The 26,737-nt window shown below is 50.6% G+C and overlaps 1 protein-coding gene across 1 annotated transcript; it reads left to right on the top strand.

Annotated features, from left to right (window-relative positions):
* The first annotated feature begins 6,573 nt into the window (after positions 1-6,573).
* On the top strand, positions 6,574-25,698 carry Plcb2 (phospholipase C beta 2). Its single transcript, XM_026391312.2, has 32 exons — positions 6,574-6,796; positions 9,955-10,032; positions 10,672-10,740; positions 11,372-11,512; positions 11,645-11,724; positions 11,803-11,856; positions 11,943-12,018; positions 14,640-14,740; positions 14,902-15,068; positions 15,173-15,319; positions 15,498-15,655; positions 15,908-15,990; positions 16,262-16,346; positions 16,894-17,074; positions 17,181-17,275; positions 17,396-17,492; positions 18,549-18,633; positions 18,765-18,889; positions 19,367-19,521; positions 20,007-20,171; positions 20,760-20,859; positions 21,378-21,482; positions 21,652-21,746; positions 21,884-21,962; positions 22,193-22,237; positions 22,361-22,571; positions 22,649-22,814; positions 22,905-22,981; positions 23,069-23,164; positions 23,696-23,753; positions 24,342-24,428; positions 24,795-25,698. Exons 1-32 carry the CDS (start codon positions 6,713-6,715, stop codon positions 24,996-24,998), a joined length of 3,549 nt encoding a protein of 1,182 aa, XP_026247097.1. The 5' UTR covers positions 6,574-6,712; the 3' UTR covers positions 24,999-25,698.
* The last annotated feature ends 1,039 nt before the right edge of the window (positions 25,699-26,737 follow it).

The raw sequence follows: 26,737 nt of genomic DNA, 5'->3' as shown, positions 1-26,737 counted from the left end.
CTAGGCTTAAACTTGCATTCCTCTTGTCTCAACTTCCCAAATGGCTTTTAGACATGCACCACCACACCCAACAAGAACCTCATGGGGTGATGGGAATGGGAAAGACAGTAGAATGAATTGGACATAACTTTCCTATGTTCATATGTGAATACACAACCAGTGTAACTCCATATCATGTACAACCACACAATTGGTAAGTTATATGCCATGTATGTACGATATGTTAAAATTCATTCTACTGTCACATATAAAAAGAACAAATTAAAAAAAAATTGAGGTATGGCTGCTTTCTGTTCCTCAGACTCCTTGTGCCAAGAGACCAGCAGGCAAGAAAAGGAAAAACTTCCTGACGGGGGTAATTGATCCTGGTTCTTTGGAAGAGACAGGGCTGCTATTCCATAATAGGGTCAGGAAAGACTATGTTTGGCACCCAGGGCGTTCACTGGGGTCTCTCTCCATGTACACTTGTGCAATTTTGATGGAAAATGGACACATTCTGCAATATAGTTTGAAAGGGCATGGGGATTAGGAGATAAGTGGCCCTACCAAGTGAGTCCCTTAGATCAGCAGAGGGACTAGTTGAAAGTAAAGAAAATGTAGGGCTGGGGGAATAGCTCAGTTGGTAGAGTGTTTGTTTCGCAAGCCCAAGGCCCTAGGTTCAATCCCCAGCACCAAAAAATAAAACAAAAAAACAAAACAAACAAACAAACAAACAAACAAACAAAAAAAACCTTTCAAGAAAATCTAGAATGGATAACAGAGAAAGGGAATGATGAATATCTATCATGACATGAAAGCTGGCTGCAGCAGTACGCACTATGGTTCATTCCACTTAATTCTTAAGTTTCCCAGAGAAAGACTATCAGCATTCTTGAGGAGCTATTTCCAGGTAGAGTAAACTCACTCTATGAACTGATAGGTCCAAGCTATGCAAAGGGGCGCAGAGATAGATACTTGTCCTGCCTTTAGAACTAAGGAACTTTCCCCCAAGTTTCCAGGACTCTCTTGCTGGGCATTTCCTTCAGCTGCCAAAGGGAACTGCCTTGCCTGACTTCATGAACTTTGCTAGGGGTAGTCTGCCTGATCAATGTGGCATTCAAAGGTCCAGCCCCTTTTCCTTAGTTGGAGCTATTTCTGAAGAGTCATCCCAACCCTGTAGCTCCCTGTGGAGGTGTTGTGTTCGTGACCTTAAGCTTGATCAATTTCTTCCTCTGTTCAACCCTAACTTTCCCTACCTCAGATGTGTTTTCTCTGAAAGCATTTCCCCAGAAACTTCCTGCAAGCAAATCTCTGTCTCAAGATGTTCCTTGAGAAACCTAAGTCACCTAAGATTCTAATCTTTGGGACCCAGAGAACAGGTCTCATCCTCCGAAGGTGATCTCCTGGCCACCTTTGTCTTCTTTCTATGCTCTGGTTCACTCCTCTGGTCCAGTAGAATGTTATGTACATCCTGAATCCTGGCTGCTGTCCATCAAATGTCCAGTTTATATGCTTACTGAAGTAAGGCAACCTAAACAGAACTTTCAGGTGTGGTCTGCAGGCTGAGAACAAAAATGGGACTGAGTTTTCCTTGGTTCTAGAGGGCTGGCTGCACCTGGCACCTGGGGTGAAGATCTATAGAAATCCAGACTAAGGATTCTTCTTTCCCTTTTCCCACCCTCATTCCAAATCCCAGTTTGGAGGGTTCAGGAGCAGCAAGGTATAAGCAGTGTTACTGAGCTTTGCAGGTGATTATGAAGTGATATTAAGATGAAGAATCACTAGCTTGGTATTCACTTCAATCCAGCAACCTGGGAGTCTGTCTGCTTTTATTGGCAGCTTTGTCATTTGACTCAGATGGAGCTGGCTGACAGCAAAAACCCTCAGTTTTATTCACACATGCTTTCGCTAAGCCGCCACTTCTCCACCCTGTCCTTGTACAGTCGGTGCCTTGGAGCCAAGCCCAGATCTCTCAGTGAAACTCTTTCACTTTACCTAGGAGGTCTGGGCTGTTGCTACTTTTGGTCTTGAGTCTAACTCCTGACATATTCCTGTCCTCATTGCTTCCTATTATACACAAAGTCAAGGGGCTTATCCTCTGAGGCTTTTCCCAGGTCCAGATGGAAAGGTGGACCAAGACAGGAATAAGGACAGAAGCAGTTGATCGATACTGAGGACATTTCCTATGTGCTATGAACTGTGCCCACCTTAAGAAGGACATTATCTAATTCATTTCCAACAGGCAGAAAAGATAAGTGATTATGTCCAAGAACCCATGCTGGGTTAGGTGTCATGCCCTTCCTGCCTCTACAACTCTCATCTCTATGTTGGTCATCTTTCAGAGGAAAGGGAGGAAATAAAGGTGACAAGCTTGGCCCTGCAGGTTGGAGAGATATTAAGAGCCAGAAATATCTTGAAATTGATGAAAAGTTTATCAGATCAGAGAGCATAGGCACTTTGCCAAGATCACACAGTAAACCTTAGCTCCAGTTGAGACTACAGTCTGGGTATCTTGAGGATGGTATTCAGTGGTCACTCAGCTACACCTCCAGGTATTTTGGATCCAAAATGGCACTGCAAGGGAAATAAACACAGGACTGATTCTTCTCCACTTTGAAGTTCCATATGGTTCCAGGGGTGCTCCTAGTGGGGTTCTCTCCTGCCTGAGGGATCAGGCCTACTGTGCCTGCTACCCAGCCTTGTCCCTGCCTGCACTCACTCTCAGCTCTCAGCATTGCAGAGTGCACTGGGATCCCCAGCTGGACATACCAATGACCAGCTCCATCCTTTCCTTAGCTATGGAGGCTAAGATGGTGTGAAGCTAGTGGGAAGCTGCTTATGATCTCATGCTGACTGGGGACAGTTGGCTTCAAGTCTATAGCTGGGAGCATCCCTAACAGCCTGCCATAGGAAGGTGAGTCTAATCCCTGATCCATACAACTTCTGGTAGGAGAAAAGCAAAATCAAAGAACAATTCAGTGAAGACACTTGGAGAAAGAACAGCATATATTAAGTTTCCCCTTGGCTGGGGATGTAGCTTAGTGGTAGAGCACTTGCCTAGCATTCATGAGGCCCTAGGTTTGATCCCCCACACCCCAAAAATAAATATATAAAAATAATTGCCTCTTGGTATCTGTGGGGTATTGGCTCCAGGCCCCACTGTGGATACCAAATCCAGAGATGCCCAAGATCCTTATATATTTGCACATAACCTGGCATATCCTCCCATGTGCTTTAAATCATCTCTAGATTACTGATGAGGCCTAAAACAACATAAGTGCCATGTAAATAGTCATTATACTGTATTGTTTGGGGAATAATGACAAGGAAAACAAGTCTGTACATGTTTAGTTCAGATGCAATTTTTTCCACAATGTTATTTTTATCTGTGGTTGGTTGAATCCACAGATGCAAAATCTACAGATTTGGAGGACTGACTATATACTGAGGAAGAAGTAGTAAGAAACTGTGACTCTTCTGCCAGTGTCTGCTAATAAATATAGAATAAACAAACTGGGTGCAGTGCTGCACATCTGTAATCCCAGAGACTCAGGAGGCTGAGACAGGAGGATTGCAAGTTCAAAGCCAGCCTTAGCTATTTAGCAAGGTCCTAAGCAATTTAGTAAGACCATATCTCAAACTTAAAAAAATAAATAAAATAAAAAGAGCTGGGGATGTGATTCAGTGGTTAAGTGCCCCTGGGTTCAATCCCTGGTACCCCTTAAAATATATATCAGTAAACAAATATTCAAAATAATAATAATAATGTGTAGGCACTGTTAAGCACTTTGTATTACTTATGTTATTTAATCTTTTCAACTCCCTCATGAGGCATTATTAACTCCGTTTTGCAGATGATAAAGACAGGGTGTAGAAAGATTCAGTATCACAAGATAAACCAGCTGGTAATGGCTGGGTCCTTAGAGTGTGAGTGTAGCTGGGAAACAGACCCCAGAGGATGTAGCAACTAAGCCATCTGAATCCCAAAAGAGAAGCTAGCCATGGCCTGGGCACACACACAGCAGGCTCTGGAATCCCACTGTCCTCAGGCCAATTGTGGTATCAAGGAGGAAAACAACCTAATGGGACTCTTCCTTTGTTTGTCTGGTAACCGAGGTACCTGGAGATCTGAGTTCAATTTCTATAACTAAACTTCTCTGTTAAACAAGTTGAGAAACCATAGCCCAGCGTCTTCACACAACACTAACAAGTGAAAAGGAGAACTTGGGACCTGTTTCTGGGAGGCAGCAGTTGAATATCAGTTCTTATGGTCTTCTGTGGCCCGAAGCTCCCAAGCGCTGAAGCATGTGTGTCTCTGGGGATCACAAATGACACAGATCTTCCAGCAACTTCTCTGAAGATCAACTTCCCTGAGAGTTGTCTTTCCTGAGCCCACACCCTTTTCCCCAGGAGTCACCTCCCCATGCCACCCCAGTGTGCCCAGCAGGGGGCATCCTTGCCCTTCCACTGCCCACCCTGGGGGCCATTGCCTGGTGAGTCCTTTACCCATCTTAGCCTAGGAACCTAAAGCCAGTTTCCTAAACGGTATTTATGTGACTTCCCTGATTTTCTCCATACCTACTCTACTATTATTTACATATTTTTCTTTGTCAACATACATAAATCTTTTTTGTTTTTTGTTCTTCTTTGAGACGGTCTCACTGTGTTACCCAGGCTAGCCTCAAAATCCTGAATTCAAGTGATCCTAGTGCTTCAACCTCTTGAGTAGTTGGGACTACAGGTGTGCATCAAGTTGGGTGACTTAAATGTATTTTTAAAAGATAAAAGGCCTCTTTGACAAAGGTCATCTAAGCTGCTCTGCCTGCTGCCTGGACTTCCCACACTCATAGGTCTGGCTTTGCAGGAAATCAGGATATGGGCAGGAGAGGACCCAACCCCCCCGCCATGGAAGTCACAGGTGCGGTCATAAGAATGGTCCAGGCAGCGCCATGACTGGGTAAAGACGTGTGAGGCTTTTTCTGTGAAGACAGGGCCTGAAATTGAAAGAACCAGAGTGAAGAATCCTGAAATGTTTGAAATGAGGGGAGTAGTTGTCCCTCACTCCCCCAGCCTGAGGGAGTGGGAGGGACTGTCTTTCCAGATAGTAGAGCAGACTGAGGGCTGCAGGGCAAAGAGGGAGGGGCTTTGTGCTGGGGCCAGATCCACTGCAGGTGACAGGTGCAGGGGCTTTGGGAAAAGGCAGGGATTTCCCTTGCAAAATCCATTCAAACAGAGAAGGAACCTGATCCCAGGGAGAGAATTAGAACATGTGGGGAAACCTAAGGGGCCCCCCAAGACTGGAAAGAGGGAGTAATGAGAGACCTTGAAGGGTTAGAGCACTGTCACCTGCAGGAGTTTCCAACCTGTTTTCCAGGAGGCTCAGTTGGGCCTTGCTCCAGGTTTCATCCCCCTGGTCTCGATTGCTTTTCTAGGCATTATTCCCATGTTAGGAACCCCCTTAGTACTAAGAGATTTTCTGGTTCTTATTCTCACTCAAGTGTCCTCCCTCTGCCCCAGCCCCCACCACCCCTTCTGTGCTGGTCCTGACCTGCAGAGGCAGTTCCTGGGCAGGGCAAGGGTCTCATAATTGTTAGAGGTAGCACTAAGGCCCCTGATGGGACCTAGGGCAGAAAGCCAGGCCTGAGAGGAAGGAAGTCATGGGTAGAGCTCCTTGCCTACCCATAGGGTGATAAGAGGAGTAGGTTAGGCAAGAGGAAGTGGGCTGGGGCTGAGCTGGGCTGGGACTGAACTCCCTGGGACAGGGGCAGTGAGAGAGTCATGCACCCTAAATAGGGCCCAGAGCCGAGCCTCTCCAGTCTGGAGGAGCCATCCTGCCACAGGGGCTGTCACCCAGGCCCCTGGCTATGCAGCAGAGGAAGAACAGCTGGTAGTAGTGCTCAGTGGAAGCTGTAGCAAAGGGCTGCTCCAAGCTGTGTGAGATGGTGGCTGGTGGCTGGTCAGTGAAGGCTGCAGGCCTCACAAGGCCCACAGGGAGTCTTGTGTGAAGGGCATGATTGCCTCACCTGGCCCTCATTTTCATGGAGAGGAAGCACTGAGAAAGAGGAGCTTGGTGTACTGCTAATTTTGCTTAATGTTTTGCTAACTTTGCTTATTCAAAACACTGAATCCCAGCTGGACCCAGTCCTCATCCCCACCGCCCACCTCCCAGGGTGATCCCACCCTCTAGGGACAGACCCCTGCTGGACTTCTCTTATGAACTCTTTGCACCCCCTCTTCAGTCCAAGACTGGTCAACACCATCCCCTCCAGGCGACCATATTGCTCTTTTTTTAGTCCTTTGGCCAAATCTGACAAAGGACAACTTCTGGGACTGAGAGGTCCTGGCTCCAGGCGACCAGACCGCATGACCTGCCTCTGGGTTTTGAGCAGCACAGAGAAGGAAGCCCTAAGCAGGAAGTGCTGAGGCATAGGGTGAGGGCGGGGGCTTCAAGGAGGGGAGCCCAGCCTCCCTGGGCAGGAGCAGTGACTGCAGTCCCTTGCTGCAGGCAGGGTGGGAGGAGGCTGATTTACAAAGCAGATGAGCCTCTGACTGGAGTTCTGGGCCCTGCACCCAGCCACTGCCATCCCGTGAGCTATAAGAGCACCCAGACATCCAGACCAGCTCTGGGCGGGTGCCATATAAGCCTAGCCTGGCTCCCCCTCCTGTAGGCCTGCCTTTTTTTCTCCTGCCTGCTGTGTCTGCCCAGCCTCTCCAAAGAGGGACTCTTGGCACCATGTCTCTGCTGAACCCTGTCCTGCTGCCCCCCAAGGTGAAGGCCTATCTGAGCCAAGGGGAGCGCTTCATCAAATGGGACGATGTGAGTAGGCAGGGGCCTAGTCTGCTGGGGCACAGGGTGGCGGGGGGCCTGGTTGCTAGGGGGCTCTGCCTGGGGTAGATGGTTGGTTTATGTCTGCTAGGACCCAGGCGCCTGTGTGGTTTGGCCAGGCAGCTGACACAACTGCTAGGATAAACAAGCCTGGAGATGAGGGTGCGTGGCCCTGGCAGCTGGGCCAAGGCTCATAGAAGTGGTTTCTTTGGTCTAAATCTGTCTTTCCCAAAGCCTGACGCCCTTCCCCTGCCCCGAGAAGAACAGGGCTTGTTGCTCCTGGCTTCAGCATCAATAGGAAGAAAGTGTGCCCCAGAGCTTAGAGCCAGAAAAAGAGGTGAACCAGCACTACCCCCAGCTTAGACACCCTGCTTTTGCTTCAGCAGAGGGCCCAGAGTCCCAAACCTGTCTTTTTCACCCCTCTCTATGGGATGTTCTGGCCCTGTCCCATAGGAACGCTGCTCTTCCCTGAGCTGCTGTGGGGTCTCCACAGAAAGCCCCTGGACCCAAGTGAGAACTGGAGGCTCCTTCTCCTAGGGGCCTGGGAAGGAATTGACTTCTGCTTCCTCTCATGGGCTCAGCCTTGCTCCATGACGCCAGCAGCATGTCTGCAGGGGAAGGGGAAGGCACTGTTGAGCTGTACCCCTGCTTCCACTGCATCTGCTCCTCCCAAAACTGGGACCTGCTTGCCAGCCTCTGGTCTTCCTGGATCCTAAAAACATTGCCATTGGTCAGGGATTCTCTTGGGCCAGAGAGAATGATAATATAGGGACTCTCCTTCAGGGAAGGGAAGTTGGCTACTGGGCTGGCCAGACTAAGAGAGTGTTGTTGGTCCCGGAAAAGAAATGATGGTTCATCTCTGGAGGAGAGGGCCTTAGGTCTGGCTTGTCCAGCTTATGGGTGAGATGAGAAGATCTGGGCCTATGCCTTTCATAGGCTGAGGAATCTGGTCTTGGCTATGGGGAGGGGCCCTAGGGTGAGACACTTTCAATTTCCCTAGGAGTGTTGTGGTTCATGTGGCATGGTGGTAGCAGGAGGATGGCATGTGCCAGGAGTCTGTGGAATGAGGGAAGTGGCTCAGAATGAAAAGTGATGTGGCTTCTCTCAGTTCCTCTGGACACTGTGCATAACCTGAATGGGAAGAGGGTCATCATGGGTGGGGACCTGCTATGTGCCCTTCTCCCCAACCTGCACCTGGTTGGCCCCTTCCCCTTCCAAAGGTGGAACACTACATATTCCCTGGATCCAGACTTGTTCGAGCAAAAAGTTCCAAGCCTAGTAGCAGGGCACATGCCCCTGTGAAACATGCCCCTTCTCAGACTGCTTTCAGCAGAGTTAGCAGATGGTAAGGGTATGTTGTACCATGTTGAAAAAGCACAATTCCTGACTCCAGTCTCTCCTTTCTAGTCTCTCACAGTCCCTCTAGACGTAGTGGAAGGACAAGTTCTCCTCCTGGCTGTGTAAACAAACTCAGCTAGCCATGATACTTTCACCCTTAGGTAGTAGTCCAATTGTCATGATGGTCAAAACTTGGTCCTATTTGAGAAACTACTTAGAATCAAAACTCAGATCTTGTTTATCATTGCACCAGGCCCTCCAGGAATGGTTTGGGGCACAGGTAGGGTGGCTACAGAGTCTCTACATGGGGCAAGTGGTGAGATTCTCTTCTCCTCTTCCTCCTCTTCCTCCAGGACCAGGTGAGGAAGGGGTAACAAAGTTCTTTCTTGAATGGTACTGGCTACTGGCATAAACAGGGTCAGGCATTCTGAGCCTGACAGAGGTTTAAAGCATTTTTCCCCCTCTATTGGACCCTTTTAATAATTCTTGCAAGACCCTCCATTCTGAACTGAGGTTCTCTTGCTTGGATCCCCTGACATCTCTATTTCAGGCAATTACTTCTTTAGCCCTTTGTGGACCCTTTCCCCTTCCATCCCCCACGGACCCACTCTGGACTCCAATAACACACTCTCCACTCTTGGGGCACAGGCTCATTTGACACACCAGCATCTCTCTGATCTGCCTTGCACAAAGTCAGTGCATGTCACCTACTTGGTTTCCTGGTCAGGAGGCTGGTCCAGTCCATTATACCCCACAGTTGCAGGAGTCACAAGAGCTCTCCAAAGAGAGCTGAAACCCCTCCCTAAGTTTGAGGTGAGAGGTGAGGTACCTCAACCCTCCCTTGTGGGGGAAGGGACTGGAGCTTACAGCACTGTTTCCTTCAAGATTGCCTGTTGCAAAAATCTTTTCCCCAGACTCTAAACACCTCTGATCTGAGAACATTTCTTTGATAATTTCCTTTGTAAATTCTGCATTTGGTCTGTAGTAACTACCAAGCCTCGTTGGAAACTTCAATTTTAATATATTGTTATATTCACATGCAAAGCCTGTTAGAAGGTAGCCTAGGTGCTCTGTGAATAGAACAGGGACTTAGAAGGTGAGACCTTTCATGCATTCATTCACTTGCTCATTCAGCAAATCCCAAGCTCAAGCACCGAGCACCAAGCTCATGGTCTAGCTCAGGCTTATTGCCCTGGAGTCCATCAGTTCCTGGAATTTCCCTAGATGTGCTTCTAGGTCAGTGAATACTAATGATTATAGCACACTTCAGAGAACACTTTCCTGAGGGATGAGGTGTGGTCTGATTCTTGAAGGTATTTCAGGCTGAAGTGCTTCAGTTTTGAGGTGGGAAGGCACTTGGTGGCTATGGGGCCATTGACTGGGGACAGTCATGGATGGAGGATGGGTATGTGAGGAGTTAGGAAGCAGTTGGATTGTACAGGGTCTTGGTAGTGGGTTCAGGAATTAGGGTCCTTGATTCTCATTGTGTTAAGTTCTCCTAGGTGGAAGCAGGGAGTCTTGGGGACAGGCATTCTATCCCTTTACTGGAACCATGATGCTTGAAAACATGATGAGGTGGGGAACAACCAGGACCTTGTTTGGGGTCTAGAGAGAACACTTCTATTTGGGGCTTAGAGGGGAAGCCTCTTGTCTTCTGGAAACGCTATCTCCAGCCCTCAATCCCTCCCATCTTAAGGAAATGCATTCGGATTCCTGGGACAAGCACCTTCTAGGAAGATGAACTCTGAACCCCTGCCCTGGGCCAGGGAAACTTGGCCTGAGGTCTCAGGACAGACCCCTTCTCTCTGCAGGAAACTGCAGTAGCCTCCCCAGTTATCCTCCGTGTGGATCCCAAGGGCTATTACTTGTACTGGACCTATCAGAGTAAGGTGAGGCAGCCCCTACCTACTAAGCCCCTGGGCTCTTGTTCGTCCAATGAGACCAACCAGACTCTTGATAGTATGGGGTAGAGGCGTGGATGCTGGGGAGTAAAGAATGGCCTGAAAGGGTGGTTCTGGGGGGTTCTCTACAGGTAGAGTTGTTCACTCTGGGAGAGAGAATAAAGTCATTTCAAACATGGCTACTGCAGCCCAGTTGCTCCAACCTTAACATCCCCTAGAGAGACACAGGGGAAGGAAAAACAGCTGCTACGGAAGGGCTCTGCTTTGCCAGTGGCTCTGGATTACCTAAAGGCTCAGAGGTCAGAGAAGAGCCTTGGTAATCAGGCAGAAGGAAGGAACAGCAGTGTGGAGAGATACTAGGATACTGAGGAGAAGCTTCAAACCATAGCTTCTGTGCCAGAGAAGGGATAAACTGAGAAGTAGGGAGGAAGGTTTTCATGATAGAAGAACCTAGTTGGTGGGAAGGGAAGGTTGGGGTCCAGGCGGCTTTAAGAAGCCTTGGTATCTAGAGAGGGTAGTTGGCCAAGATTTGAAGGGGTGTGGAAGCTCCTGGTTCTGTTTTTCATTCTCGTTCTGACCTTTTTGTCCCACATTCCTTCTTTGTTCTTACTGGGAGTTCCCTTCCAGGAGATGGAGTTTCTGGATATCACTAGCATCCGGGACACCCGCTTTGGGAAGTTTGCCAAGATTCCCAAGGTAGGTGGTCTCAGAATGGCCTAGGCTCATCATGGCGGCCAGATCCATGGGGCAAGATCAGGAGTCCCTGTGAAGATGAGAAGTCTGATCTCTGGAACAAAGGGAATAGTTCCTGGGCTGGGCAGCAAGGACCCAGCCAGAGCCAAGGAAGGGTGTGGCTGCTTCTGGGCTCACCTGGGCACCATGAGCAGAGATAGTGAGAGTGTGGGAAGAGAAGGGATAGCTCCTGTTCCCAGAGTACCCCAGATTGCCCAGGAGGTATTGCTTACACCTAGCCCCATACTGATTTGCCTATATTTGCCTAATGCTGGTAGGAAAATTAGAGGAAGGGATTAGAGGGAAGCAGGATTCCCTGACTCTGGGAGCTAAGAATCCATCTTCAAACAAAAGTGGCAATCAAAACACAGGACTCACACTGCCTTAGCTAATGTCCTCCTGTGGGCCTCTCATTTTTACCCTTTCTACTCCTTTCTACTGGAGTCAGGCTTTGGGAGATGCCCAGGCCTGGTTCCTAGGATAGGGTAGGATTTTGCTCTAGTGGGCCACAATTTAAGTGGATGAGGGGGAGGGACAGGGAAGGCTCATTGGGGAGGGATGAGAGCATGACTCCAACCCTCATCACTTGTAACAGAGCCAGAAGCTCCGGGATGTCTTCAACATGGACTTTCCAGATAACCACTTCTTGCTGAAGACACTCACAGTGGTGTCCGGCCCTGACATGGTGGACCTCACCTTCCACAACTTTGTATCCTACAAGGAGAACGTGGGCAAGGTGCACAGGGAATGCCTAGTCTGGGTCTTGACACCTGGTATAGCCTGAACTTCCTGAGAGACCTAGGCTATGGTGTGGTCAGGGGCACCCTTGTGGTCATGGGCCTGACCGCTGGGTTCTGTGGTCCTACAGGACTGGGCTGAAGATGTACTAGCTCTGGCCAAGCACCCGATGACAACCAATGCCCCCCGCAGCACCTTCCTGGACAAGATGTAAGTGCCTGTCCACCTGGCCTTAGCTCTGGGGCATGCCTGCCCCCCACCCTGATGGGCTGCTTTCTGTTCCTCCAGCCTGGTGAAGCTCAAGATGCAACTGACCCCTGAAGGGAAGATTCCTGTGAAGAAGTGAGTCTCCCCAACTCCTAGCTCCCCAGGCCTTCTCTTTCCAGGCATGACTCCTCTTTGCCTGGTGCCTTTCTCTGCTTCTTCAGTTTTTTCCAGATGTTTCCTTCTGACCGCAAGCGGGTAGAAGCTGCTCTCAGTGCCTGTCACCTGGCAAAGGGGAAGGTGAGTAGTTCTCCACCCGAAGCCCATTCACCAAATTCTCACTCCCACGAGAGAACAACTTAGCTAAGAATGATGGAAAGTGGAGCATGTAGAAATGGCCTTGCAGTGCCACCAGTAACCACCAATAACAACTAACCCTAAAGCCATTGGTTACTTATACTAGGCACAGATGTGGGACCAGGGCAAAAAGGATGCGATGCTGGGTTCAGAGCAGGTCAGTGTGTATCCCACACCTCTGGATGGCAGAGTTGGGGAGTTGATGGACTGTTAAGGGTCAGCAGTAGAAATGGTCAGTGTGTTTTCAGCCTGAAAGAGTGAGATAAGGTCAGCTGGGGCAGGAGGCTGCCTGCAGCCATCTGACAGCTCAGGAAGAGACTATTCTGCAGGGCTCTGGAGAGAGGACCAGAACCAAGGGTGGAGGCTGTCAGGACACAGACTTCAACTCAAGATAAAAATGAATTTTCCTCTTTCTTTTTCATTAGGTAATTAATTTTTCATTGCAAGCAGATTCACCCCATGAGGTACCTTATGTGAATTACCAAAAGGGATCCCTCCAGGCAGATATGGCTCTGAGTCAGGGTTCAAGCCTGGCCAGGGAAGTAGATCTCAGTCCTCTGTCCCCCTTGGCCAGTGCCCTTATGTAGGTCATTACCTGCACTCCATGGAGTATTTTCTCTTAGTAAGAATTTAAAATATTATAAATGAATAAAATGAAGACCCTGCTGGTCTCCTGTCCTTATGAATTCAGGAGGAGCATTTCCCACACAGTCACATATCTGTGGAGTTGGTGACACCCAAGTGCAATCAATCACACTGGATTCAAGAATGGGGTGGGGGAGTGGTGGTCCTCACAGCCTGCACTGCTTGCCTGTGGGTGATCAACTCATCCACTCTCCTTTTCTCTTCCTTCCTGAATTAATTCCCACCTTCGCTATATCCTCCTTATTTATCTGCTTTCCTTCAGTCCCAGTTGAGGCTATTGATCTGACTTGGCTTGGAGCTGCAGCTGCAGAAGCAGAGATGAGCTTGGGGAGATCTCGTCAGGCTCTCTTGCTCATTCCTTCTGCTCCAAACTAAGACCAATATTGGCTTTCCAGTGTGATCCTGAAAGACAGGATTAATTTTGTTATTGTTGTTGTTCTTGGAGGGGAAAGGGGACAAAATACAAAGGCACAGAATTCATGATTACTACTAATTTCTTTTCTGCTTCTACTTCTATAGATTTGCTTCTTATGGACATTTCACATAAATGCAATCATACAGTATGTAGTCTTTGACATCGGGCTGCATTCAGTTAGCATAATGTTTTCCAGGTTCATCCATGTTGTAGCATGTCAGTACTTCATTCCTTTTTATTATGGAATTGTATTCCATTGGATGTATATGTCACATTTTATTTTTTCTCTTCATGAGTTGATGGACATTTTGGTTTTTTCCACTTTGGGGCTATTATGAATAATGCTGCTATGAACACTTGTGTACATGACTTTGTGTGGATTTGTTTTCAATTCTCTTGGCTATATATGTATGGGTGAAATTGTTGGGTCATATGGTAACTCTATATTTAGCATTTTGAGGAACTGCCAGACTGTTATCTAAAGTAACTGCACCATTTTACAATCCCACTAGCATTGTACGAGGGTTCCATTTTTCCCACATCCCACCAACGCTGTTACCGTCTTTTATTTCAGCCATCCTAGTGGGAGTGAAGTGTATCTCATTGTGGTTTTCATTTGCATTTCTCCAATGACTAATGATGTTGAGCATCTTTTCATGTGCTTATTGGTCATTTTTATATCTTCTTTGCAGAAAGATCTATTCATATCCAGTGTCCATCTTTCAATTGAGTTGTCTTTATTGTTGTTATTATCTCTTATCAGATATCTGCTTTGCAGTTTTTTTTTTTAATCCCATTCTGTAGATTTTCTTTTCACTTTCTTAATGGGGTCCTTTGGAGCACTAAAGTCCTTTTTTTTTTCTTTCTTTCTTTTTTGGTCCCTTATGCTTTTGATGTTCCCAACTATTGTTGAATTATCTATTTCTCCTTGCAGTTCTGTCAGTTTTGGCTTCTTGTATTTCAGAACTCTGTTGTTAGGTACATACATGTTTATATTCAGACTACTTATTTTTTTAATTTTTAATTTTTAGATGTAGAAGGACACATCTTTATTTATTTTTTATGTGGTACTGAGAATCAAACCCAGTGCCTCACACATGCTAGGCAAGTACTCTACCACTGAGCCACAACCCCAGTCCCTCAAACTACTTCTTTTTGTAAAATTTCCTTCCCTTTTTTAAAAAAAGAAAAATGTAGCCTCCTGCTCTGGAAAACAGTCACTCACTTCTCACTTCTTCTCCTTGCTCTGGTCATTCTTAGTTCCAATCCTATTCTAGCTAAGGTACTAGCCATTGTCCAAAACCAGAGTCAAAGTAAACTAGCTAAGCATGCTATCTGATCAGTAATCAGGGCTTTTCTCAAAGGTGCTGAGGATGTCAGTTCTCTGTCTGTCTAATTTGAGTACCTTCTCTGATCAAGTCACCTTGCCCAGAACTGGGCTTAGGTTGTGGGTCTTATCTCTGAGTAGGTGGGGACAGAGATAATAAAGTGTCTGTTCCCTCAGAATGATGCTATCAATCCTGAGGACTTCCCAGAATCTGTCTACAAGAGTTTTCTCATGAGCCTCTGTCCTCGGCCAGAAATAGACGAGATCTTCACTTCCTAGTGAGCTTCTTGGGCTGGGCCCCGCTTGGGGAGGAGTGGTGGCTGGCAATTGCCTCCTCCCAATTGCCCTTTTGGGAATCAGGAACCTTCACTGGAGAAGTGGGTTATCAAGCATCCAGGCCCAAGGGATATGGACCTGTGCTCTTCTCTCTGGTCTGCAGCCATGCTAAGGCCAAACCCTACATGACCAAGGAGCACCTGACCAAATTCATCAACCAGAAACAGCGTGACTCTCGGCTCAACTCCTTGCTGTTCCCACCAGCGAGACCTGAACAGGTGCAGGGCCTCATCGACAAATATGAACCCAGTGGCATCAACGTGCAGAGGGGTGAGGACTAAGGGCCTGCTTCCCCTGGCAGCTGGACTGAGCCCTGGCAGTTGTCCTGCCCTGGCAGCCAGGATGCAGCCCTGATAGCTATCCTCTGTCCCCAGGCCAGCTGTCACCTGAGGGCATGGTCTGGTTTCTCTGTGGGCCAGAGAACAGTGTGCTGGCCCAGGACAAGCTGCTGCTCCACCATGACATGACGCAGCCTCTCAATCATTACTTCATCAACTCCTCACACAACACCTACCTGACAGGTGGGCCCTGGCAACCTGTTGCTGACCTCTCCTTTGACAGGGCCTGCTCCCATTCCCTGGTTCATCTGCAGATGTCATCCATATGCCACTGACCCTGCCAATAAGACAGATCATGATGGGGAGTGGGGGCTTGCCTGCCCTTGAGTGATGCCCCTGCCCCTTCCCCGTCCTGGCTCAGCCGGCCAGTTCTCAGGCCTTTCCTCGGCTGAGATGTACCGCCAGGTGCTGCTGTCTGGCTGCCGCTGTGTGGAGCTGGACTGCTGGAAGGGGAAGCCCCCTGATGAGGAGCCCATTATTACCCATGGCTTCACCATGACCACAGACATCTTGTTCAAGGTGAGACTCTGGGTGGAGGTGGTGGCAGTGGTAGTTGGGAAAAGCCTTTTTGAGGCTAAGAGAATGAAGCTAGACAGGAGGAATTCTGGAAAGCTTCAGATCAGTGTGGAGACTACAGGGACAGAGGGGATGGGGGGCATCAAGAGAGGCCATCAGTCTTATGTATGTATTGAGACTGGGGAGTGAGAAAAGGTACCATGGGGAGGGGCAGCCAGAACACTGACGTCTCTGCTGAGTCCCCTTCTCCTCCAGGAAGCTATCGAAGCAATTGCAGAAAGTGCCTTTAAGACCTCTCCCTATCCCGTCATCCTGTCATTTGAAAACCATGTGGACTCGTGCGTATCCAGGCCCATGCAGCTTCATTCTCTACCTGGTTCCCAATCTCTGCTTGCAACTGCCTCCCTAGCTGTCCCCGGCCTCTAGCCATCAGTCTGGCTCTCTCCCAGGTCTCAACAGTTTCCTGGGAACCCCAGATTCTCCAGCGTGTGGCCCTGCCCCCCCCGTACCTCCTGAGCCCCTGAACTGGGTCATCTAGGGAAGAAAAAGATGGACAAGAGGGTTGGGGCTGAGCTGTTGAACTCCCATTCTCACTTCTGCTTCCTACAGACCCCGCCAACAGGCTAAGATGGCTGAGTACTGCAGGACGATGTTTGGGGATATGCTGCTCACAGAGCCCTTGGAAAAATTCCCAGTGAGTGAAGTCTGCTGTCAGGCCTCTGGGCCTTGGGACAAATGGGTGCCAGGTTAGGGAAGCGGTGTCTCCAAAGACACTGGGATTCATTTGGCTGGATTGTGAGGCTGGGATCCTGTCATCTGCCAAGTGTCAGGCACTGTGCTAAACTCTAAGGTATATTATTGACCAGTTTTTTTTTTTTAACCCTCTAGTGATGGGATGGGCAAGTGACCAGGCCATCACACCAGTGGTTGTTATGGGGGTGCCTGGGGCATACCTGCTCTGGTCTTAGGGGATCAGGGAAGGCTTCCTAGAGGAATGCTGGCTAAGCTGGGACCTGAAGGACACAACAGGTTTAACTCAGTGAAGAGTCGGGAAAGGGTGTTCTAGGTAGATGGAGCAGGTGAAAGAGAACAGCATTGCCGGGAACAGGGATAAGTTTGGACAGGTAGGAGTTTAATACAAAAGGGCAGGGGTGAGAGGTGATGCAAGGAGAACAGTGGATGGCAGAGGGAACATGGCTTGGCATTGGGGAGCTCAGTGTATACCTCTCCCCTCTACACAGCTGAAACCAGGCATCCCTCTGCCCAGTCCTGAGGACCTCCGGGGTAAGATCCTCATCAAGAATAAGAAAAACCAGTTTTCTGGTTCAGCAGCCCCCAGCAAGGAGCCTAGTGGGGAGGCTGAGGGCAATGGCCTGCCCAGGGCCCCAGTGGGCGAGGACACAGGTAAGTTAGGTGAAAAGAGTGGGGTGGGGCCCGGGCATCTGGAGTAGGAGAGGGTCAACGCCTGGCGGAGCCTGCCAGTGGGTGCTGACAGAGCTGTGTGTGGCAGTGTGGGCTGGTGTGGAAGGGTCTGAGCTGGAGGAGGAGGAGGTGGAAGTGGAAGAGGAAGAGGAGTCGGGAAGCCTGGATGAAGAAGAGATGAAGAAGATGCAGTCAGATGAGGTGTGTGGGGACATCCCAGCCCCTCTGCCATCTTCTACTGCATAGCCCTCTGGGTGGGGCACAGAGCTGTAATCTGGCCTCTGTACTATCCTCTTCTCCGCACTCCCCTCTGCTCCCTAGGGCACCGCAGGCCTGGAGGTGACGGCTTATGAAGAGATGTCCAGCCTAGTTAATTACATCCAGCCCACCAAGTTCATCTCTTTCGAGTTCTCTGCCCGTACGTTAGCATGGGGCTGGGGGTGAGGGGAGGACTGGTCAGGTTCAGGAGAAGATGGTCCTCAGACCAGTGCAGCTCGATGGGTGGGGTTGGAAGAAGGGGGATTTCCCCTTTCCTTGGATTTGGGGCCCTGTCTATAAATATCCAGTCAAGGAGTCAGGCAAGGCTTATTTAAGTGGCAGTGGCTCCCAGTCTCCCAGCACTGTAGAGAGGAACTTGGCAACAAACAGAATGTTCTGGAGTGTGTTGGTGGCAGGCAGGTTGTTGTGACAGGTCACCTCAGTCAAGGCCTGCCTAGGGCTCCTGCAGTCTTCTCTGGGTTTTGTGGCTTCAGGGTTGAACTGCAGCCAGGGCTGGCCCAAATCCAGAAGTCCTGGCCCTGGGGGATGAGACATCCCGGGAGCAGGCAGAAAGTAGAGAAAACTGCCCGTGCACACCGCCCTGTTTACCCTTCCCATTTTGCATACACCCCCCACTGTTTTCCATGATCTTCCTGGGACACATGCCCAACATGTACCTCTTGCCCTCTGTGCATGCTGCCAACATGAGCATCTTTTCCAAAGACTTCTGTGCACAGTTGGGCCTCTTCAACATTGACTCCTCATCCCTGATGGCACAGCCTGCACCCCCATCTAAGCACACCCATGGCATACACCATAGTGAACACCTCTCTTCCATGTGTTCAGCTATTGCCTACATGCCTCACTCCCTGTGCACATCACGGCATGTGCTCATGCTTTGCATGTGCACAGACAAGCGTGTACACACAACATGCTCAGGCATACTCCTGACACACTAGGCTCAGAACAAATACATTCCCCACAGCCTCTTGCATCCACACATGCAGCCCTCTCTCTCTGGGACTGTGACACCTTTCCCATCCCTATGCTTGTCCACTGTGAAGACCTTTTACTCCAACACACAGTTCCCTATACATTTCTTCCAGAGGTCAGTCCCTAAACTCCCAGGTTTCCATGGAAATGCTGGGTTAGAGGCATCTCTGTGTTGAAGGGATAGACAAACATGGACTCCCCTCTCCCTTTCTCCTCTTCATAGAGAAGAACCGAAGTTATGTCATCTCCTCCTTCACGGAGCTCAAGGCTTATGAACTGCTCTCCAAGGCCTCCGTGCAGTTTGTGGAGTATCCTTGAGGCTTTAATAAGCTGGGGGTGGGGGGGCTCTGAAGGGAGGTTTGGGAACGGGACTCTCTGTGTAGGCTGTTGGGTCCTCTTGGTGGAACAGCCTTGGCTGGGCTCCTATACTCAGAGACAGCTACAACAAGCGCCAGATGAGTCGCATTTACCCCAAGGGCACTCGCATGGACTCCTCCAACTACATGCCCCAGATGTTCTGGAATGCTGGATGCCAGATGGTTGCCCTCAACTTCCAGACGATGGGTGAGGAACTCCTAGCCCCTGAGAACTCTCTCTGGGGCCCTGCCTATTTCACCTTCACCCCTCCCTGGGGTCTTAGGAACAGAATGTGTGTCCAATGCACTTGTTTTGGCTCTGGGAGCATGCCAGAGCACTTGGGGGTGTGAATACATTGGCTCATGCCAATGCGGTTGCTCGTGTGTGAACAAGTATGTGAAGAAACCAAGGGGCTGGCTTGGGTTCTGGACACTCTGCCTGGTTGTGTCTGTGGGAACTCCTGCTTCACCTGCCCCAATGCCCACTGTGAGCTTGCAGCCTGGTGGAATCATTGCTTCTTGCTGACCCCAAGTTGTGGACCCTTCCTGAGAGATCAGACAACCCAAGGAACTAGGCTGAAACCCAATCTCCCCATTCTCAAGATGAGAAGGGCTGGGAAGTGCAGGAGACAGGGCACAGACCAGGGCCAGGCCTTCCTCACTGTGTCTCCTCACTTCCCCCAAGACCTGCCCATGCAGCAGAACATGGCACTGTTCGAGTTCAACGGGCAGAGTGGCTACCTCCTCAAGCATGAGTTCATGCGCCGACTGGACAAGCAGTTCAATCCCTTCTCGGTGGACCGAATTGATGTAGTGGTAGCCACCACCCTTTCTATTACGGCAAGTTCAGAGGTGGACAAGTAGCTGGGAGGGCTGGGGTCTTTAGGAGAATGGCCCAGGAGCCCACCCCTCTACCCCCCAGACCCCTCCCCTAATATCTGGAAGACTTCAACCCAGCCAGTTCTTGCAGTAGCAAGTTGCCTTGGAAACTGCCTCCTCCTCAGCACTGGAGGCTGCCTCTTGGTCCCCATGGAAACCATGGGGAAGGGCTGAGGCTGAGGTGGGGGAGGGGAGAGAGTGGGCAGAGCAGGCCAGAGCCCAGGGGGAGGTGGGGTGCACACCTCTTTCCTGAATGCTGGGAGCACCTTGGTCCTCAGAGCTCAGCTGTAACCCTTGATCCACATGGCTGCTACTCCGTGGCCAGAACTGAATGGGGCTCTTCACAAGAAGGAATTCTTTAGTGTAGGGAGCCAGAGGCCTAGGTACTTAGGGAAGAGCCTGGGTGGGGGATCTGATGCTGGCTTCCCCTGGGTCCCCATTCCCAGGTCATCTCTGGGCAGTTCCTGTCAGAACGCAGTGTGCGCACCTATGTGGAAGTGGAACTGTTTGGTCTTCCAGGGGACCCCAAGAGGCGCTATCGCACCAAGCTGTCACCCAGTCCCAACTCCATCAATCCTGTGTGGAAAGAGGAGCCCTTTGTTTTTGAGAAGGTGAGGGTAGGGCAGGGCAGGGACTGGGGTCTGCCCCTAGTCCTTGACCTCTGTTTATAGATAAGAGGAAATAAAGGGGTCTCCTTGATCTTCCTCCTCCTCTCCCTGCCCCTCACCTGTACCCTCCTGAGTTTCAAGAGTCCCAAACTCAGATTTACAAAAGCTTGCTTGGTTGGTGGTTGTGTGTGTGTGTGTGTGTGTGTGTGTGTGTGTGTTGGTGGGGGGCAGGGGCATTCATGTGTATATGTTAGGATTAGAGGCAAAAATGTAAACTCTCAGTTCAGGGCTCAGGAACCTGGGCTCAGGATCCTGGGAATCTTTTGCTCCTGTTGAACACCAGTTGCAAAGTTACTAAGAATTTTCTGCCCCAGGCTCTCACAGCCCTGGGCTGCATCTCCAGTCCTTCACTCTGTGAGACCAGTCTTGGCATGAACTGTATGTACGTGACTGAGGGTGCTCTCTGTCATCACCATATCTGGTAACACCTGCCATGTTCTCACACTGACATTAAAACTTCTGGAGCCAGGGAGGCGGGCAGCTGGATTCCCCTGTCCCCTCCCAGCCTGACCTGTCCCAAACCCTCCCTAGATCTTAATGCCTGAGCTGGCTTCCCTCAGGGTGGCTGTGATGGAGGAAGGCAATAAATTTCTCGGCCACCGCATCATTCCCATCAACGCCCTGAATTCTGGTAAGGAATGTGTTTTCTTTTTTCACTCTTTCCAGGAGTCTGCATCAGGGGCCAACCCACAGGTGGGACAACTTTAGGGAGGAGGCCCTGAGACCCTACCTAGCTTCCTCATGTTATCAGCTCTAAGGAGTGGGATAGGAATGGTATCTCCCCAGGAACCTGACAGGTGGAAACTCTGTCACCTAACAGAATGTTCATGATTTTCTGGAACTACTGGCATAGTTTTCTAAGCATCTGACACTTATGGAGACTTAAAATGTGCTAAGGGCTTATAACACATTTTAACTCAATCCTCACAATAACCACATGAGGCAGACACTATTATCCTATTTTGTAGATGAAAAAAGTCTCAGAGAGTTAAGTAACCTGCCCAAGGATGCACAGTCAGGGAGGTGTAGTACTAGACTCAGAATTGTCTCTCTGATCTTATACCAGAAGTCTTGAGTGCTGGACTTTTTGTATGTAGTACTGGACAGGAATGGGCTCTGGCTCACTGTTCACCCCACTCTATCCAACAGGATATCACCATCTGTGCCTGCACAGTGAGAGCAACATGCCCCTCACCATGCCTGCGCTGTTTATCTTCCTGGAGATGAAGGACTATATACCTGACACTTGGGCAGGTAGGAAGCCCATGACATGCTAGGAGACCCAGACTATCCATTCCTTTTCCTCCCATTAACCCAGCCTCAAAAGTGGAGTGGTACAGGGGCTCCTGGGGTAGGTGAGGACAGGGGAGGCTTCCAGGTCCATCTTCACCCACACCATGTTGGTAATGCCGTATGCTCCCAGATCTCACCGTTGCCCTTGCCAACCCCATCAAGTTCTTCAATGCCCATGATAAGAAGTCTATGAAGCTCAAGGAGGCCATGGGAGGTGTGCCTGAGGTCTGTATTGCCTAGATCACTGCCAGGGACCCCCAGGAGCTTTGCCCCCTCTTTGGGAGGTTGGAGTAAAGGTAAAGTACCTGCTTAAGGAAAGAGGGCTATTGAAGCCACCTTTCTAACTCACTCTCCCTATGCAGAAGCCCTTCTCATCCATAAGTCCAGTTGCTCACCAAGTAAATGGAGCATCATCTGCCCCAGCAAGCAACGGGTCAGCAGGTAGGCACTTTGGGGTCTGATTACCTTTTGGAGGGGCCTCCACCTCTAGGACTGCACCTATAGGCCACAAACGATGGAGATTTTCACCTGGGGAGGGAAGGGCTGAAGCCTCAAGACTGAGAAAGTACACTGCAGGGGTGCCCATACTGCGACCCTCAAGGAGCAGGGAAGAGTCTAGTTGAGCCAAGGCATGCCCAGGGCATCTGCCAGTCCATCCTGTGCTCTTACAGCAGCCACCGCCAGGGCCAGGGAGGAGGCCCCCAAAGAAGCTGTGGGTAAGACCTGCAGAGCTCCTGTGCTCTTGGTTATGAACCCGGGGAGGACTTGGGGCTCCTGGGGGTTCAGCAGGCCCCCAGGGGCGGTCTGAGTGCCTGTGCACCTCATCCGGGCTTCCGCAGAGCCGCAGACCACTAGCCCCGAGGAGCTGCTCGAGCTGAAGGGCATCGTGAAGCTGCAGCGGCGGCACGAGAAGGAGCTTCGGGAGCTGGAGCGGCGAGGCTCGCGGCGCTGGGAGGAGCTGCTGCAGCGCGGTGCGGCGCAGCTGGCCGAGCTCGGGCTGCCCAGCACTTGCAGCAAGCTCCGCCCGGGAAAGGGCTCCCGCAAGAAGAGGTAAGCGCAGCGGCTGGCGGCACGTCTCTCTCCATGACTCCGGGGACTCAGGGCCTCTTCCCACATGGCCTCTGCAGGACCCTGCCCTGCGAGGAGACTGGTGGGGCCGCCCAGGGCGAGGGCACTGAGGACCCAGACTCACGTGTGCGGGAACTGAAGGACAGGCTGGAACAGGAACTACAACAGCAGGGCGAGGAACAGTACCTGTGCATTCTGAAACGCAAGGAGCAGCATGTGGCTGAGGTGCCAGGCAGGGGACAGAGCACAGTCCAACCAACCTCACCCACTCCCAATCAAGGGCTTCTCACTGAGCCCATGCTTCCTTCCCCGCAGCAAATGGCTAAAATGATGGAGCTGGCCAGAGAGAAACACGCTGCAGAGCTGAAGACCCTCAAGGAGAACTCAGAGATGTATGGCTGCCTCCTTTGCACACCTCTCCCTGCTGCCCAGCAAGGGCTGGGCTGCAAAACATCTCCCTCATGCCTGTCTTCCTGCAGTGACACCAAAGAGATGAAGAAAAAGCTGGAGGCCAAGAGGCTAGAGAGAATCCAGGCCATGACCAAAGCTGCCTCTGACAAGATGGCCCAGGAGAGGTGAGCCTTGGAGGGGAGGCCCAACCCTGAGAAGACTCCACTCCTGGTAGGGGAAAAAAACAAACAAACAAAAAAACAACTCCCTACAAGTGGATCCTAATTCACTTCCCGGAGATATGCCTCTTCCTTAGCTCCTGAAGAAGATCCCACCTCTTTCACCTCCAATCAGAAAGTGTCCTTAGGCAAAACACAAATGCCAACACTACTTGAGCAGAGAGGAGCATTGGAGGGAAAATCAAGCATGCAGAGAGGGAGGTGAAGCCTTGGGACATCCGCCTGTCCATTCTGGCAGCTCTGCTCCCCACCTGTGCTTCCTGTGGATGCCCTGAAGGACATTATGTTTTAAGAGGAAGTTGTCCAGAGAGCCCCAGGGCTCCAGTGACCCCCTCTATCTCCCTTGGGTTCCCAAGGTTGCTCCTCTGCTTATTCCTGGCCCTCTGAAGTTCTCATTGCCTATACCCTGAGAGTTCATCCCACCCTCCTTTCCACAGGGGCCTCCTCCCCTTTCTAAAATTCCCATTATACTAACAGGCTGAAAAGAGAGATTAACAACTCCCACATCCAGGAAGTGGTGCAGACCATCAAGCAGGTGTGTAAGGGTTGTGTCCTTCCTAAACACTCTCTTGATAGATGAGAAAGGGGTAACCATAGGCCTTTCCTTTGCCCTTAGGACATGGTGCCACCCAAAACTGTTTGTGCAACCGGGGATGTAAGGGGGCATCCCATCTGGCTTGCGTGTGGAGGCTGGGGTACCAGCTTAAAGGGCTCTGCCTCCAGCTGGCTTCCCTAGGTGGAGATTGTAGGAGCTAGCTGGCCAGGGGAGGTGTGTGAGGGGACCTCCCGAGATACCAAGGAGAGGAAAGAGGAAGGAAAGCCCTGCTAAGATTGGACCCAAAGCTTCCCTGGGGATTGCCAACCACAGAGACAGAGCAATCATGGACCGTGTCCTGACCTTATACCAGGCTGCATGCCAGGTGCTTCACAGGAGCTATCTCATGTAATCCTTCACAATCCTGTGAGCCAGGTGCTATGAGCTCATTTTACAAATTGATAAAAGTGCCCAAAGGTTAAGCAACTTGTCTCAAGTCTTACAGCTAGTTAGCTGGGATTAGAGCTGGATCCCAACCCAGGTTGCCTGCCTGTGCCACCCTGATTCCCTGCCTCTCACTACACCCAGATGACTGATACCCTGGAGCGGCACCAGGAAAAGCTGGAGGAAAAGCAGGCAGCCTGCTTGGAACAGATCCAGGACATGGAAAAGCGGGTAACAGGACCACTGGCTTGGTTCCAGCAGAGATGGATAAGCTCCAGGGTGGGAAGGGGCCCTGTTCCTGGAGGAAACTCTGGGAGAGTCAAGGAAAGGGAAATGTGGTTCCTCACCAATGGGTCACAGACTTGTTTTCAAGGGATCCCAAAATGCTTTCAAATGAGGCAGCTCTGCAGATCTCTTTGCTTGATCCCTCTCCTGAGAGACTCCCTGATACGCTCCACTACCCATCCCCCCCAACTCCCAACCTAGTCTTCTGGAAGCTCTGAAGAGACCAGGCATCTCCTTGTTCCACTGTCCAGAGTAGGGAGGGTGGACAGGGCCCCTTCCTGAGCCAGGCTGTGATCCTTGCTGTCCCCACAGTTCAAGCAAGAGGCATTGGCGGAGTATGAGGCCAAGATGAAGGGCCTGGAGGCTGAGGTGAAGGAGTCGGTGAGGGCCTGCCTCAGGGCCTGCATCCCCTCTGAGGCTGAGGACAAGCCTGAGAGAGTCTGTGAAGCCTCCAAGGAGCCATGTGGCCAGGACCCACTCACAACCATGGCAGACATCCAGGAAAGCCGTCTCTGATGCCCCCATTCCTTTGGGGGCATTTATCAAGGATGTTCAGACCTTTCTGTAGGATATGGGTCCATCCCCCGGGGAGGAAAAAGCTCCAACACCTTAAACTGTAGGAAGCCAGGGTTCCCTTGCATGTTGCAGCCCTCTCCTCAATAGCCAGGCTGGAGGAGAGGCAGGAATCAGGTCCCATCAGAGCAGGGGCCCAGCTGAGGCCTAAAAGTCTTCTCCAAGCTGATTTCCCTCACTTCTTGATGAGTGTTATCTTTTTGTTGACTATGGACCAGGAGGTGGGATCCCTGGCTACATTTTACCTTTCCTAGTGTGCAACTGGTGCTGTCCCACTGGGAATTCAGTTTTCTCTCTTGGAGGGATGGACCTGCCCACCTGGAACCTCTACTCTTGCATCTGTGGTTCAAGCAGGACCAAACCCCAACCCCTCCTGCCACAATGAGGGCACTAGGCTTCTAGGCCACATCTTGAGTAGGTAGTGTGTGTGGTCAGCTCCATGAGATAGAGCCTGTTACTACCTTAAGAATCCCTGGAGACAACTGTTTCCAGAAAGTTCCTGCCCTTATCTCCTGCTTTGGGGAACAGGAGGCTGACAGGCAAAAGCTACCTCAGCAGACTGGCCCTCAGCTGCTGAGATATGTGGGGCTGGGGTTGATGTTGAGAATGGAGGTTGGCCTCCTGGGCTCACCCCTTTCCCTAGACCTGGGGTGGGTACTTCCTATCATGCATTCCACTAAGGTTGCCTGATAAGGTCAGCATCATTTTCCCTTCTGAATTTGTGGTTTATTTATTTTTCTCCTTCCTACTCCTACTAAAGAACCATGACCCAACATTTCCTGCCTAAGCCTGGCCTCTGTTCTCCATCTAGGAAATGGGGGATATGGGAGTGGAGTATTCTTGAAATGAAGTTGGCTGAGGAAAAAGAATTCCTTGGAAACTGAACCCAGGGTGAGGTCCCTTCCAAAGCCCAGTGGAATGGCCCTGCCTCTGGGCTTAAAGAGGAGTAACTTCCCCTTCTTGCTGGCCTGATGCCACAATCACTGGAAAATCATGTCACTCCCTCTTCACCCCCACACAGATATGGCACTTCTTGTCTCCACACTCAGGACTGGAACATGAGGGCCTAGTGCAAAGGTACCTAAAGTTTTAGGCCACCTAGACCTCTTTGGGAAGACCTAGAGTAGCCAGATGCATAGCTCTGTGGCAGCTGTATTTGACCCCCAAAAATTGTTGCAGAGGGTCTGTGGGAAGCCACTCTCTCTACAGCACAGTACCAAATCCCAAATGGAACAGGCTATGGCTTGGGAGAAGCAGGGTGGGGGTGATGCTGGGAAGAGGTTGTTTTCTTAACAGAGTTACAGCAGTGCCATTAGTGGTGAGCACCTGTGTCTCTGGAAAGTAAACAGGGGCACCCTCCCCCTTCCCATCTCTCTAAGGGCCTGGCCTCTGGGGTCCCACCTGTCCCAGCTGCAGGATAAGAATGGAAGACTGCTCATTCACAGAACCCGTGGCACTGACCAGCCAGCAGACACGCTGGGTACAATGGGGGTAGACACCTATCCTGCAGGGCAAAGCCCTGACTTCAGTCCTCCAGGCAGGCAGCCACCCCATCTCTCCTCTCCTCTCCTCTCACCCCTTGGGGAAGAACCTCTGGATGAGGATCCAGGCCTAGAGGAACTCATTGATCCAGGCACACAGGCATTAGCCAGAGCCAGAGCCAAGATAGCCACAGTCTTAGC

This window comes from Urocitellus parryii, chromosome 6, assembly GCF_045843805.1.
Source record: "Urocitellus parryii isolate mUroPar1 chromosome 6, mUroPar1.hap1, whole genome shotgun sequence".
In the NCBI taxonomy this organism is placed as follows: domain Eukaryota; kingdom Metazoa; phylum Chordata; class Mammalia; order Rodentia; family Sciuridae; genus Urocitellus; species Urocitellus parryii.
The sequence above is the reverse complement of the archived record's forward strand: the minus strand, read 5'-3'. Positions and strand labels throughout refer to the sequence as shown.

Bases quoted from the DNA above. Each gene is read 5' to 3' on its own strand.
- Plcb2 (XM_026391312.2), top strand. From the start codon at position 6,713: ATGTCTCTGCTGAACCCTGTCCTGCTGCCCCCCAAGGTGAAGGCCTAT. The intron at 11,513-11,644 runs GTGCACAGGGAA...GTGGTCCTACAG, and splicing joins ACAAGGAGAACGTGGGCAAG to GACTGGGCTGAAGATGTACT. The intron at 18,634-18,764 runs GTATCCTTGAGG...ACTCAGAGACAG, and splicing joins GCCTCCGTGCAGTTTGTGGA to CTACAACAAGCGCCAGATGA.